Source organism: Heloderma suspectum, chromosome 2 (assembly GCF_057233095.1).
Source record: "Heloderma suspectum isolate Gila_16-S chromosome 2, 16-S_ref, whole genome shotgun sequence".
Classification (NCBI taxonomy): Eukaryota; Metazoa; Chordata; class Lepidosauria; order Squamata; family Helodermatidae; genus Heloderma; species Heloderma suspectum.
In genome coordinates this window covers 232045882-232060931 of record NC_139459.1, presented here as the reverse complement: position 1 = coordinate 232060931, position 15050 = coordinate 232045882, and the positions used below count along the sequence as shown (strand labels likewise).

The 15050-nt window shown below is 40.9% G+C and overlaps 1 protein-coding gene across 8 annotated transcripts in view; it reads right to left on the bottom strand.

The window, feature by feature from the left end:
* Window positions 1-15050, bottom strand: part of BRD4 (bromodomain containing 4) — a 128398-nt gene that overhangs the window by 79565 nt on the left and 33783 nt on the right. For 3 of the 8 annotated variants that reach the window (XM_084838406.1, XM_084838408.1, XM_084838407.1), the window contains exons 3-4: window positions 6652-6850; window positions 6416-6522 (exon numbers count right to left, since the gene is read on the bottom strand). The exons of 2 other annotated variants lie outside the window; for them this stretch is intronic. In XM_084838406.1, the coding sequence (XP_084694532.1) occupies window positions 6416-6444 (29 nt within the window). In that variant the 5' untranslated portion in view covers window positions 6445-6522; window positions 6652-6850. Of the gene's footprint in view, window positions 1-4474; window positions 4630-6415; window positions 6523-6651; window positions 6851-15050 lie in introns of all 8 variants that reach the window. 3 more of the 8 variants (XM_084838410.1, XM_084838412.1, XM_084838409.1) reach the window with 2 other exon arrangements.

The window sequence follows — 15050 nt, the reverse complement described above, 5'->3', positions numbered from 1 at the left end:
AAAAGATCAGACATAATAATGCACTATTTAAATATAAATCCACTTTAATGGCCATGTGTAACTGTGCGCTATAACCACAGCCTGAGAAGCCATTGGATCAGAGCAGGAAAATCACAACTGCCCTTCTCCACCCCCGCTACCCTTCCTCCAATGTGTCTGCCTGTTGACCTGGTCTGGGAGGAGTTTTCTTGGCTATGCTAGGAGAGGCTCAAAGCGAGCACAGACCTGGCAGGGGATGAGGAAGACAGCGCCCCCGCCCCCGTAAACAACTGACAGCAAGGAAGCCCCATGCCGCTTTGCAGAGAGTGAGAGCGACTTGGATCCCTCGGAGACCCTCTGATTCGCGGCTTGCTCTCCGCCCCAAGGCTGCAGAGAACTTGCAGCATGTGTCAGCCCATGTTAGGATCTGATCTTTAATCCTGCACTGAAACTGGAAGCAGAAGCCCCAGTAAAATGCAGAATAAAAAGCCTGGTATAGTGAAGCCCTCAGCCTTCTCCAATGAATGCAATATAAAAGGCTATACAGCTGATCTTCTCCATTAGGAGAGCTGGGAATTTTTTTTGCGGGGGGGGGGGGAGAAGCTTTCTGCTTCACTATGAACTCCCATCAAGAACTTTAAACTCAATGTGAAGCTTAGGGGCCTGTTCCTTCATCTTCCTTTACTTTGATACTTGCATCTAGGCCTATGTAGATAAGAGAAAGCACTGGATGTGAATTTACTGTGCAATCTTATACATGTTTATCAGAAGTATGACCCACTATGTTCAGTAGAGCTCAATCCCAGCTAAGTGTGCACAGGATTCCAGTCTTTGAGTGTTAACCAGTTCTAACAAAGTCTGAAGGAACTTCATTATAACTAATTTTGAGGAACTCTTTAAGTCTGATAATGAATGCACTCCCAATCTTAGCACAGACATTAGAACAATTTACATCCAGGAGATAGAAATTATAAGGTAAAAGTATCATTAACTCATTATAGTTCTCAAAACAGGAGGTAGGACTCCCTGAGGCAGCACAATTGTAAACGCTATGTGAGCGGCTATATAATTGTTCCCTGAACTCAAGTCTCTATGGGTATTCATTGGTTTAGTTTTGAGCTTTCTTCATGGATCTTTAAAATCATGCTGTGAGACAAAGCCATGGTTCCACCTTTTTATTTTGGTCTGGTTAGCCTCTTGATAATGATTGAACTATTTAACTTACCTCAGCAGCTCCACCAAATTTTGTTATGTGTTTTTCCCATTTTTTCACTCATTATGGAAAGAAAAACCATGTAAGAAATATATTCCACACTTCTAATTTTTATTCATTATTATGTAGTTTTATTGTTATGTTTTATTGTTGTCATTTGATGGTAATGCCACTGTATGTTCACTACCTTGGTAACTCTGTGGAAAATGGTACATTAATTTAGGCGATTGGATACATAAATATCACAAAGATGACACCATGCAAGCCTCTCTGGGAGGCTGTTGTGTACCCGGGGTGCCAACATACAAAAAAAAATCTTGCTAGTGGTCACCTGCCTCACCTCATTTGGCAGGGGCAGTTGGAGCCAGTCCTTTGAAAAAGAACTTAACCTTTTGGAAGGTAGATATGGGAGAGGTGGTCTTTCAGGAAACCTTTCCCCAAACTATTAAGGCCTTTAAAGGTTAAAAACAGCTGTTTAAATTGGGCCCAGAAACAGACTACGGGCCAGTGCAGCTGACAAACTACATGTGATTAAAAAAAAAAAAGCCTCCGTTAACAATCTTGCAGCCCTATTTTAAACCAAGTGCAGTTTCTGAACTGTTTTTAAAGGCAGACGCACATGCAATACACTGCAATAACCTAAACAGGAGGTTACTGGAGAATGCGTAATTGTGGGTAATGGGTAATTGTGACCAAGCTATCTCCATCCAGGTAAGGCTGAAAATGACAAAAGGTGCTTCATGCCAGAGGTCACTTGAGCCTCTAATGACGATGCTGGTTCAATAAGCACCCCCAGCCAGTGACCCTGATTCTTTAAGTCATGGGTAGGGAACCTGTGGCTCTCCAGATATTGTTCACCTCCAACTCCCAGGCATGCTGGCTGGGGCTGATGGAAGTTGGGAGTTCAACAATATCTGGGGGGCCACAGGGTCCCCACCCTTGCTTCAGGGGAAGTGCAACCTCATCAAGAAAAGGCAGACCATCGTTCCCTTGGGTGGACGAACCACAGACCCCTGAGTTTGTCTGGACTGAGTCTGTTTGTTCACCCTCATTCAGACTATTATTGCCCTCGAGCACTGATTTAGGATAGCCACAGCCTCACCTGCATCTGAGGAAAAGAGCTGAAGCTAGGTGCAATCCAAATACTGGTGACACTGCAGACCAGATCTCCGGATAAGCTCTCTCAGCAGATTCATGTAGATGTTAAATAACAGCGGAAGAATAATGGAAACCTGGGGATTCCCAAAGCATGACTGCCAAGGGATTGAGCAGTAATCCCTGAGCACCACCTTCTGGAAACAGCCATCAAAATCGGAATGGAATTATCACCAAACACTGCTTCCAACACAGAACCCGGACAGCCTCTCTAGAAGGATATCTTGATCAATGGTCAGTGATGTGCGTTTTCCAGAAAATTCTGAATGGGAAAATTTTCCAGTGCAAATTAGGTTAATTAGCATAGAATCATTTGCATCAGAGAATTTTCAGTTTGCATTGAAACTTTTTTCTGATGCTCTATAGAGATCTAATTTAGCATGTTTATCTTACTAGTATTTAGTAAATAACAAAGCTAAATAAAAGTACCCCATGTTAACTTTTGGCCCAATATACCACAACTTCCTGACTGTTAGAGCAATACGACAATGGAACCAATTCCCTATGGAGGTGGTGGGCTCTCCCATACTGGAGGCATTCAAGATGAGGCTGGACAGCCATCTGACAGGGATGCTCTAACTTGGATTCCTGCATTGAGCAGGGGGTTGGACTCAATGATCTTGTAGGCCCCTTCCAACTATTCTATGATTTAAGGTGCGATCCTATGCATTTTTTGGACAGAAAAAAGGACTTTTTTTCTGTCCAAACATTCATAGGATTGCACCCTTAGCGTGATCAAAATGTTGTTTAAATTTAAGAAAAAACACAAAGGTACTGAAAACTGTTGACGCACCAGTTAATTTTATCAACCAAAGAACTGTGCATGATACGCTGACAACCATTCATCTATTTCAAAAGAGTTCAATCTTCCACGTGTTGGGGCACCTTCTGTTTCACAGTCACTTCTTATTAATTTCATTTCACATGGAGACATATGTAATTCAATGACATATATTCTCTCACATACCTGCTAGAGATAATCACCTGAAAAATTAATTGCAACTTTGAAACTGTCAAACTTGCCTAATATCGCATTTGCAATTGGCATACATTCATCTTTACTAATGAATGTATGAAAAGGAAAATTTTCTGCCAAAAAATAAAGCACTGGAAAATTTTCTGCCCCACATAACTGTAAATGGTATTGAAAATTGCTAGAAGGTCCAAGAGAATCAACACTGTCACATTCCCCCCATCTTTTTCACAACAAAGGTCATTTTACAGGGTAACCAAGGCAGTTTTTGTCCCAAACCCAGGCCTAAAAGCTTAATGAAAAAGATCTAGATCAGGGGTTGGCAATACATGGCCTGCATGCGGCCCCCACCATCCATCCCAAATATAGGGGAGGGAATTATAATTTAAAAAATGGCATCCAGACTGCTACAGAGCACCAAAAGGATCAAATTTAGTGTGCAAACGATATATGAACCTTTTTGTGCTGTGTAATGCTATGGGGTGGGTGGGGGTGAAAATGGCCCCTGGATCTCCCACAGTTCCCCACCCCTGATCTAGATAATAAATTTAAACATAGTTGTGAACATCATCTGGATACAGGCTAGTTTCTTCAAGAGTGGCAGAATTATGGCTTTTTAAAAGGAAGCTGGGGCTGCTCGTTCTCTCTCTCGGAAGCATTTACAACCACCTGGACTCAGACAGACATCTCCTCTCTGCTAGATTTAATAAGCCCTGAAGGGCAACGGTCCAGCAAACAAGTGGTAAGCCAGACTCAACTAAGCACCCTGTCTACATTTTCAGGATCCAATTACTGGAAGTCTTCCAACAAAACTGCGCCAGATGGTGCTCTGGACACCACCACTAATGACACTGCGTTAATTGTGGAGTCAAAGTTATGACAGATATGGTCAATTGTACCCTCAAAGTGTCTTAAAATGTGTCACAGAGTGCTACTGAGGATTCTACCATATCTGCCCCTGGGCCAGATTTCAAAAGGCTCCACAACACTTGGAAAAACTCTGCTGGATGACACTGAAAGAATGCAATGGCAGAGGAGAAGAACTGTTTCTTCATCTCTATCACCGCCACAGAGTAGGCCCATTAATGGGCTCTCACTTGATGAGAATCATGAGTTTTTCTCTCCATCTGTATTCCAGCCATCTTCCTACTTACTTTATTGCCTTCAGCTGAAATGTATACCAAGGAGACACATGCGATCTGCTCAATGGAAGACGGCACTTGTGTCAACTGCCTCATCTCTCCATTGCAGAGGACAACTAGGGTTTCAACAGGATTGTTGGGGGAAGAGGAGGCGAATGCCTCCCAAGCTGTATAAAATAGTGATTTTTTAAAAAATACATTTGCTTTGAGTAAACAGAAAGCAGATAGAAGACTACAAGACTACTGAGGTTTGTTTAACCACAGTTTACAGTGAAGTCCCATACATGTCTATTCAGAAGTATTTCCAGGTAAGGGTATATAGGATTGTGGTCTTAATCAGTTTCGACTGCTCTCAGGAGAAGATAATTTAATCAAACAGCTGTACTAGTTCTTACAATTTGAAAAGAATAATTTTTTATGGAGCTTGATGCAAAAGGAACATTTACCAAAGGGTTCTGTAAATGAGCATGGTTCTGGAACAGTTCAGATGTAACAATCTCCAGTCCAAGAACAATTGTTGTGCCTGCACCCAAGAACAGAAGGCTACTGGGGTTTGCTGTTTCCTGTTATATCCAAGCTGAGAAACTGTGGTTTAATCTTGGACTATAAATCAGGATCCAATCCTGATTTCAGATCCTGATTTGTAGTGTGAAATTACATCACAGTTTCCTAGTTTGGATGTAATAGGCACAGTGCTCATGCCTGGGCACAATGCTCATTCTCAGTCTAATAACCATTATTGACTAGACCAGGACTGTTAAATCTGAATTAACTCTGAGTAAGAAGTTTAACATTGAATCCAGCTTTCATGATTACAGAGAACCCCTCCTTAAAATATGTTAAGTTTTTCCTTATGAATACTATAGAAAGTCTAAGGAGTGACTCCTGTGGACATTATATAGAACTTCTTCACTTATCACAATTACAAGCTACTTCTGCCCTCCACCCCACAGCCTCTATTTCTTAGGAAAACCAGATTTTAAACTGGTCCTACGTACACCTTCAGTGTTAGTAGTCAAGTGACTTAACTGAAAATTAAACAGTGAATTAGTCATTAACATTGCTGTCATGGAGATGTATTTATGCTCTTTCTCTAGCACTGTCTTGTGACAAGACCATTTTAAGGACATCAATGTTGTGCTCGATCAGATAATGCCTATCTAGTTCAGCATTATGTTCCCACAGTGGACAAACAGATGCCACTGGGAAGCTCACAAGTAGGATATGAGGGCAATAGTGTTTGACAACAATTGGTATACAGAGGCATACTGCCTCCAATACTGAAGGGAATATATAGCCATCCTGACTAGTAGCCACCAATAAACCCATTCTCCTTGACTTTGCCTAATCCCCTTTTGAAGTAGTCCAAGCTGGTGGCTATCACTAGTTTAACTGTTGCTGTGTGAAGAAGTTCTTCCTTTTGTCTGAATCTCCCATCATTCAGCTTCATTGGATGACCTTGAGCGCTAGTATTATACGAGAGGGACAAAAACTACTTATTTTACACTTTCTCCACACCATGCATACTTTTATACACCTCTATCATGTCTCCCCTTACTGGTCTTTTTTCTAAGCTAAAGAGCCTCAAATGTTGTAGCATTTCCTCATGGGGAAGTTTCTTTATCCCCTTGAACATTTTGGTTGCCCTTTTCTGCACCTTTTCCAACTGTACAATATCCTTTTTGAGGTGCAGTGACCAGAATTGTACACAGTATTCCAAGCATGATCACACCAAAGATTTGCACTATGATATGGTAGATTTATTTTCAATTCCTTTCAAAGTGATCCCCAACACAGAATTTGCCTTTTTCATAGCTGCCATGGACTGGGTCGATGTTTTCATTGAGTTATCCACCACAACCTCAAAATCCCTTCCCTGGTCAAGCACCACCAGCTCAGACCCCATCAGTAATATGCAAAATTGGTTTTTTGCCGCAATGTGTTATCACTTACACTTGTTTACACTGAATCACATTTGCCATTCCTCCAGTTTGAAGAGATCAATTTTAATTATCCACTAAAACTGGTACTGGCAAAAGGGGTGGGTCTTTTAAACAGATCTGAGGAGCAAAAAAGGAAAAAGCAATTGAGTACAGTGAAGGTGTTTTCTGCAGCGTACAGCAGGGTTGAGCACACAATAACATGCAATTCATCAGTGGACCACCGGCCAATTTCTGGTGTACCCCTACCTTTTGGCTGTTGGGATTCTTCCAAAGAATGCTGGACTAGGTGAACCATGAGTCTGATCAAGCAAGGCACTTGTTATGTTCTTAAGCAAGAATGCATACTCAGGATCGTCTAAAACAGATTACGCCTTATCAGTTGAGAGATCCAGCATATGCACTCTTGTTCTGTAAATTGAACACACATTGGCAGACCACAAGGCATCTAGTAAAAAAAGAAAAGAAAGAAAGACTGAAGTCAGCCCACTCCTGGTCTATGGGAGGGTTGGTACTTGATAAGTAAAAAGCAACAACAAACTAGATCACTTAAACAGTCAAACGTTCAAATTTTGTCAAAATAATGCCAACTATTTGATGCTAGTAAATGCTTTAAACAGAACAATACATTATGCCAAACACAATCTTCACTGCAAAGGGCATGTTTCACTATCTTTCTGGAGGCTGTGGAATCTTGTCTCCTGCACCTCGTCCTTACTACCTAAAAGCAGCGGTGGCCCCCAATCACTGCTCTGCCTGAGAAGTTGCCTAGGGTGAGATGGCAGGCTGTAATTCAAATGGTGGTGGGGGTGGGGCTTGATCTCTACTGTGGACTGGCTGGCTTTTCCATGCAACAGTTAAGAGACCAAAATACAAGCATGCATTTGGCCCAGTTCACACACAACACTGCCAGATTTTAGCACTATGTGGAAAGCCAGAGCAAGTCCAAGTGAAACAGAGTGTTCTATGAAGCATCACAGCACACACTGTTTGCATTCAGAACAACAATCTTTCACAACCACACACTTAAACATTATACACAGAACTAGCCACTATTCTCATGTGCAAGTCTGTTTAGCTGGCAGCCCTAGGCCTGAGCCATCAAGAGAATTGCAAATTTGAATGTAAGAACAGCCATGCTGGATCAGACCAAGGGTCCATCTAGACCAGCATCCTGTTCACACAGTGGCCAAACAGCTGCTGATGGGAAACCCACAATCAGGACACGAGTGCAACAGCACCCCCCTGCTCATGTTCCCTAGCAAATGGTGTGGAAGTGAATTCCATAGTTTAACTATGTGCTGTGTGAAGAACTGCTTCCTTTTATCTGTCCTGAATTTGCTTGTTTCATCCTCTTGTATCCTGTATTCTTGTGTCTGCTCAGAGACCACTGCAGTTAAACAATAGCCAGATGGGGAAGGTAGGACATGTGGCTTAATCAGGAGCATAGAGGGCAGAAACTCTGAAGAGTTGCAGGGCAGGCAATGGCAGCTCCTACATGAGGATTGTGTGAGAGGCTCTGTTTCCTACAGGGCTGGAGAGTAAAGGGCCCTTCGCTACTGCTACTAAATTACCCACTATGAAATCCCAAAAGTAGGCTGCCACTTACTAGAGGGCATTCTAAACTTCATTTAGTATCTGGTACTATTTAACTATGGTCAAATTGACCAGTAAATTAACTAGCATCCCAACTCTAGTCTACATTTATCATTTCACTGGATATTATCTTGTGTAAACCAGGAGGAAGACAATTATCACTGTGTATATATTTGAAGGAGTTCCACTCAACCCTACTTTTAGAGACAAGATCAACTGATCATGTTTTATAATAGAACATGGAAGGAGAAACTATTATTTCATGATGCTGTAACAGAGTTGTCTAGTAAAACTGAATACTAGTGGGTTCATAATACGGAGACAGCAAAGAGTTTTGTGGCACCTTAAAAACTAACACATTAGGTAGCAGATAGAAGATACCTGGCCAAGGCTCATGTGGTATGTCCATATAGATTTGGTTCTGCACAACTTTGGTTCTAGAAGGAACTACACAATCTGATGAAGCAATTTCCTACAAATGTGCAAAGCCAAGTCTATATGGACACATCTTAGGAACCTCAACCAAGCATCTTCTACCTGCCACTCTAAATACACAAACCAGGCACCCCTGGGCACCCCATTGTTTTGGCCATCACTCCTATCACAATTGGGGTGTCTGACTGTCAGACCATACGCCACCAAAAATGACAAAGGCCCTGACAAAGTTCCACCAGGACACCTGTAACTTTTACCGCACTATCAACCTAATTGACCAGTCCATGCAACAGGGTCGTTTTCTGAATACAAGGGTGCAACCACACCACAGATATATTAACACCACCTTGTATTGGAAGACTGCTGACCTATACATACTATATACATACAACTATACAAACTTACATGCTTCCAGTTTCTTCTACCAAGAATATACCACAAAATCCACGGTCTACAGCAAAACCCTATGATACAATTGTCTGTTCAGATTCACTGAACAGAAACTCACACTTTAAGGATTTAAGTCAGGCAATCCTCAGACTACAATACTCACCCAGAGAAGTGAAAACACAGATCAGCAGGGACAGACTGGTACCCAGGAACAATATACTATAGGACAGACCCAGAAGAGAAAGCAGACCACTACTTGTTGTCACCTACAGTTCCCAGCTAAAACCACTCAAATATCCACTCATATCAGTGATCTACAGCCCATCCAGATGACAATGACACTTCCTTCTCACAGGCCTTAGGTGATAGGCCTGAACTTGCCTACAGACAGCCTAAAACACAACCTACAACAGCTACTCACCAGCAACAGAGAACACAATGGAGACACAGACAAGGGCCTGTGACAGACCAAGATGCCAACTCTGTCCCCAGGTCTACTCTGGCAACACTGTTACAGGACCTAATGATGTCATTCACAACATCAGTGGTTCATACACATGCTGACCTTCCAATGTGATATATGTCATTACTTGCCTGCAGTACCCCTCCGCATTCTACAAAGGATAAACAAGCCAGTCTCTATGTAAAAGAAAAAATTGACACAAACCTGATATCAGAAATCTGATTGACACAAACCTGATATTCAAAAACCAGTGGGGAAATGCTTCAATCTCCCAAACACACTGTCATCAACTTTCAGATGGCCACTCTTGAACAAGGGAACTTCAAAGACAGATTTCAATGTGAAACAGGTGAACTACAATTCATCAAGAAGTTGTCTCCTGCGGCTTGACTAGGAACAATCCATAGACCCAGTTTGCACATAATGGCAGCAAATCGTGGGTTAACTGTGGGTTGTTTAGCACATGATTACCCCTTAGTGTCTAGGTTTGCACATCACAGAATAACCTCCAGTCAGAGGTTGCATATTCAAAATACATATTAATTAACCCTTGATTTGCCAGGGCTGTGTGCTGCCACCATTTTGAATATGCAACCTCTAATCAGAGGTTTTACTGTGATGTGTGAGCCTAGACACTATGTGTTAATCATGGGTTAAACAACCCACAGTTAACCTAAGAACTAATGATAGGTTAACTGGGTTGTTTAGCCCATAATTAAACAATGCTGTCCGGGTTCACATATCATGGAATAACCTCTGACTGGACTGCCATCATTTTGAATTTTCCACTGGGCATCTGGCTGGCAACTGTTACAGAACGTTGGATGAGATGGACCTTTGGCCTAATGCAATAAGGCAAATCATCATGGGGTGGAGGATGTGAGGAGGAATATGTACTCAACAGTATGACCTCTGCAGAAAAGGAGAATGCACAAATAACTGCAGAAAGACCCAGTTCACATGTAACGAAAGCCCATGAGTTGCTGGGACCATACAGGAGTGAGCACACTCCCTCCTGCCCACTCCCTATTTCCAATTGGCATCCAGTTTGCGCCCGTGTGACATGTGAACCAGGAACTCTGGGTTGTTGAGGGGAAAACAACCAATAGTTCCTTGGCTTCGAATTGGAAACATCAGGTCCCCACCCTAGCCAGCGAAAATCATTCATATGGAAAACACCTAACCAAAGATTCAAAGTACTCTACACTATATCACAGGAATTCAAAATCCCTATGCAGCAAGAGCCTGTGGGTTATAAATGCAGTTAAGCTACTGTCACTATGGTCCAAACTGGAAGAAGTTTAAAACTTGACTCAGTAAGCAGATACCCACCCAAACATTCTTAACCTTCACAGTAGTTATGTATCTCTTTAGTTGGACTCTAGGATGGAAGGGGAAGAATGAAGCTATCCTCAAAAACAAAACAAAAAGCACTCAAAATACATACACACATGCTCTACAAAATGTACAGTTAATTCTCTCCAAAGTGTACAATTATGGAATAATCTTCTGAGAGACTGTGACCTCTAACAATACTATGCAAACTGGCCAAACTATTCCCATGGCATCCAAAGAAAATAGGTAGCGAGAGCGAGAAAGGAGGGTATACTGCCCTCACATCTCTTACCCCTTTACTCACTGACTTCTGAATAAACCAAGACTCAATCAGAAGGTACATTTAGAAATGGAGCCGAGAGCAGTGATGCCAGAACAAGTGAACAGTAAAGCAGATGTAGGAAAGAACCAAGGTACTTGTTAATTTTCACTAATTTAAACAACAAGAAAAGAAGTTACTATAAATATTTCATAATATACTTTTATTTCTTTATTTAATTTTAATTATTATAAATGTAATAACAAGTTTTACACATGTAAGTCCATAATGCAGCAATAAATTATACCATGCTTTCAACAAAAATCCCAAGAATGATAAAAATTCCAAAATAGTAACATTCACTTTAATTACTCAACCAAAATCCAATCTTTAAATAAAAGTTAAAATGTCAGATTGTTTTCTTGTATTTAACATCAGTTTTTCTCCCAAAATCTACTGTTCCGTGGAGTAGATTACAAGCAATCTTTATTAAATGTTAAATATTGCCTGAAGATTTACACAAGTCAGGGTAAAGGAAGAGACTTTGAAAACTTGATTTAGGTACAGTGATGTAACGAATGCAACAAAAATCAACATATTAAACAGTAAATCCAGTACTTATCAGGAATCCTTACAGTTCTAGCTCCCATTTTTAACAAGATGTTTCTAGTTCTTACAGTTATGATAAAAAAAGCTACCTAGCACATATAGAGCCTGTTCATATATAACGGTGGCAAATCATGGGTTAATTAATTGCCAGGTTATGTGCCGCACACAAGTAGCTTCCAATTTGAATATGCAACCTCCGATCGGCCCGATCGTAGGTCACTTTATGACATGGGATCTGTCACTGTGTGTTATTCATGGGTTCAACAACCCAAAGTTAAACTAAGAACTAATTGTAGATTAACTCTGGGTTATTTAACCCATGAACAACCCATAAACACAATTTGCATGCAATGACAACAGATTTGGCAGAGTCATGCGCCACCACCATTTTGAATATGCAACCTCCGATTGTAGGTTATTCCATAATCTGTGAACCCAGACAGTATGGGCTAAACAACCTGCAATTAACCTACGATTAGTTCTTAGGTTAACCCATGATTAACCCATAGTGTCCAAGTTTGAATGTCACAGAATAACTTATGATTGGAGGCTGCATGCAAACCCAGCAAATTGTGGGTTAAATAAATTAATTTACCCATGATCTACCACCGTTACATGTGAACTGGGTCTTAGTTTCTGGGTTCACCCGTCATGAAGTAACCTACAATCCAGCCAAGCAGAGGTTGCATATTCAAATCAGAAGTGGAATACAACCTGGCAAATTGTGGGATGATTAACCCATGATTTGCTGCTATGTGTGAACCAAACCACATTCTCATTGGACCCTACTCCACATCTTGCAGCGATGTTTCTCTTCATCTTTCCATTTTTCTGGAAGTCCTAACTTTTCTTTCCTAGTTTCTCAAAAGATTTCTATAAAGTTTTGAAAATTTATACATCATGTCAAACCATGTGTAACAAAGCTGAACTATAGTTTGGTGCAATGTCTGAGTTAACAAGCCATGGTCTGCATTTACTTCTCATTCTAGTTTACCAGCCAGTGTTTGAAGTGGATGTGCAAACCGTGGTTTGGTGTAATATCTAAATTGATAATGAATAGTTGCACCTGTCACTATGGTCTGTCCAGACAGCACTGCACCAAGAGACTGGAGTGCTGAACAGATGGAAAGGAAATCAGACAGGCAGTTCTAAACTATGGTATTCCTATATGCCTTGAAGCTCAAACAGCATGGATTCTAAGAAGTGGGTTTGACCCAGACTTGCCCCTCCACAAATAGAAAGCCTCCATTTGTTTGCAGAGGGAACCAGGATCCAGCAGAGATTTCCTGCTAGAGGAAGGGGGCAGGGTAGTGATTTTCTCCAAGTCTCCTGCCCTTTGCAGCCCTCAGCATGAACTTTTCAGCAGTTCATGAGGGTCCCCCAATCCTTTCGAATAGCAGGTGATGCTGGGAACTGAAGGAAGAATCTGAGAAAATAGTTGCTCTACACCCCTTCCTCCTATGCTAATGGAATTTTGTAGAGAACAAGTCTGAATACAAGCCATGGTTTGCATCTGGACATCTGAACAGGTATTCTGCCAACCTGCTCTGCCAACCCCCCAACCAGAATTATGAAACTATATATTTAGTGTCGGGCTCAGAGTTCCAGTCCATGCAAGTGCTTCCTGCATTTATGGCGGGGGGTTGGGGCATCCTCCAGAACAGTGTGGAAGATGGCACTGGGGGCTGAAGGGAGAACAGGAGAAAACTGCTGCCCCATCCGCTTCCTCCTCCAGCAGCAGAACTCTGGTGAGTGCAAATTTGTTTGTTTATTTATTTTATTTCATTTCTATACCGCCCAATAGCCGAAACTCTCTGGGCGGTTCACAAAAACTAATCTGGATCCAACCCCTTACATAGGAAACATACAAAAGATACAATTGTGAAAATACACCTGGTTTCCAAAATAGATTCTAACTACAGATTTTTATTTATTTATTACATTTCTATACTGTGCAGTGGCTGAAATTTGGCTTATGTACCCAGAAGCCAAATGAGTTTACACAATTTTTAGGACAATATTCCAAAAAAATGTTATATAACATTTATTTAAGAATTATCCTCTCTCTAAATGATAATAAATGATAATCAATAAATACTTCAGAACTGAGACATTACTAAGAGCAGGTCTGTTTCATTTGGTTCTCCATAACAACGTTAATATCTTCTTGAAAATCTTAATCCATTGTCCAGACAGGCAGATTAACTCAAAAACATCTTCTCAGGAAGAGCAGATAATGACTGCATTTGCACAAAACACTAAGGCAGAATCCCTCAGAATCCTGGCTTATTGTTCATAAGCAAGTGTGCTTGTGCATGTTTCCGATTGCACCCCCTTGGCTCCTCCTGCAACCAGGTGTGGCTAAACTAACCAGCAAAGGCTCAGTGTTACATCCAAACCGGAACTCCTAGTTTGTTGCTCCTCTAACAACAGAGAGCTTAAAGCCAGGGTTTGAGTTCAACTTCAGGATCTAGGCTCATTAGAGGAGGACAAGCCACGGCCTGAGTTTGGACAGAAAGCAAAGTTTTTCCACCCTGAAGTTCTGCTGGTGCCATAGTCCCTGGTGGCCATACCAAATTTTAATCAAGGTGTGATAAAATGGTTTTCCATTATTGTACTGTAAAGAAAATAAATATGTTACTGTTACATTTCTTTTTTGGATTTTGGCTGCGTTGTGGCTCATATCTACATGCATGTGCTTCTTAGCACCTTCAAGTAAGAAAGGCTTCATAGCTATCTTTATTATGGATCCAGATAACTGTGAAACTGTTATTTTTTTGCAACAAAATATAAATCCAGATCCTGAACTATTATAAGGAAAATTGAGTGACAGACTTCAGATGTTGGCCATCTGTGCGTTTTGTGCAAATGTGGGCAATATTGCTTTGGGAGCCATGTCAAGCCTGTGGGCTGCCCATTACTCATCCCTGCTTCATATTGGCCAAAGTAGATTATCCACAGTTGCGACAAAAAGAAAAGAAAAAAAGAGATAAAAGGGTAATGTGAATACTTAAATTTCTTAATTCTTGCATACTATTTTATCAAAATGTGACAGGGTAGTCCAGTTTGTTATATGTTATATAAATCAAGTCAAACAGTATTATGTATGAAAAATATGGAGCTGTCGACTATGAATGCAGAGTTGTAGACCACCAATCCCAGTCCATTTGGCCATGCAGTATTCTGTAGAGGAAAATCAATTTCAATGTAGTAGATAAGTCATTTTCTTTTTTTACACAAATATAGCCAACTACAAATACTTACTCTTTACACTAAACGAGACTGATGCACATCATCAGTTCTTTAAAATTAGATGGATTATCAGCATTTTTAAAGACTCTTCCACTGAAGCAAATTAAAATTAAAACATTTGATGTAGCTCTGTGTCTTGGTTACCAACTAATGCCATCAATTGCTTCAGGTATAGCTTGCCAGGTTTTCCCTGCATATTTCAGAAGAGTTTGCCAACATATTATTTAAATTAAACAACTTATCTGCCAAATTATCATTAAATATTTTTCAATAGTTTTCCGTCTTCATAGCAAAAATGGCATCAGCACA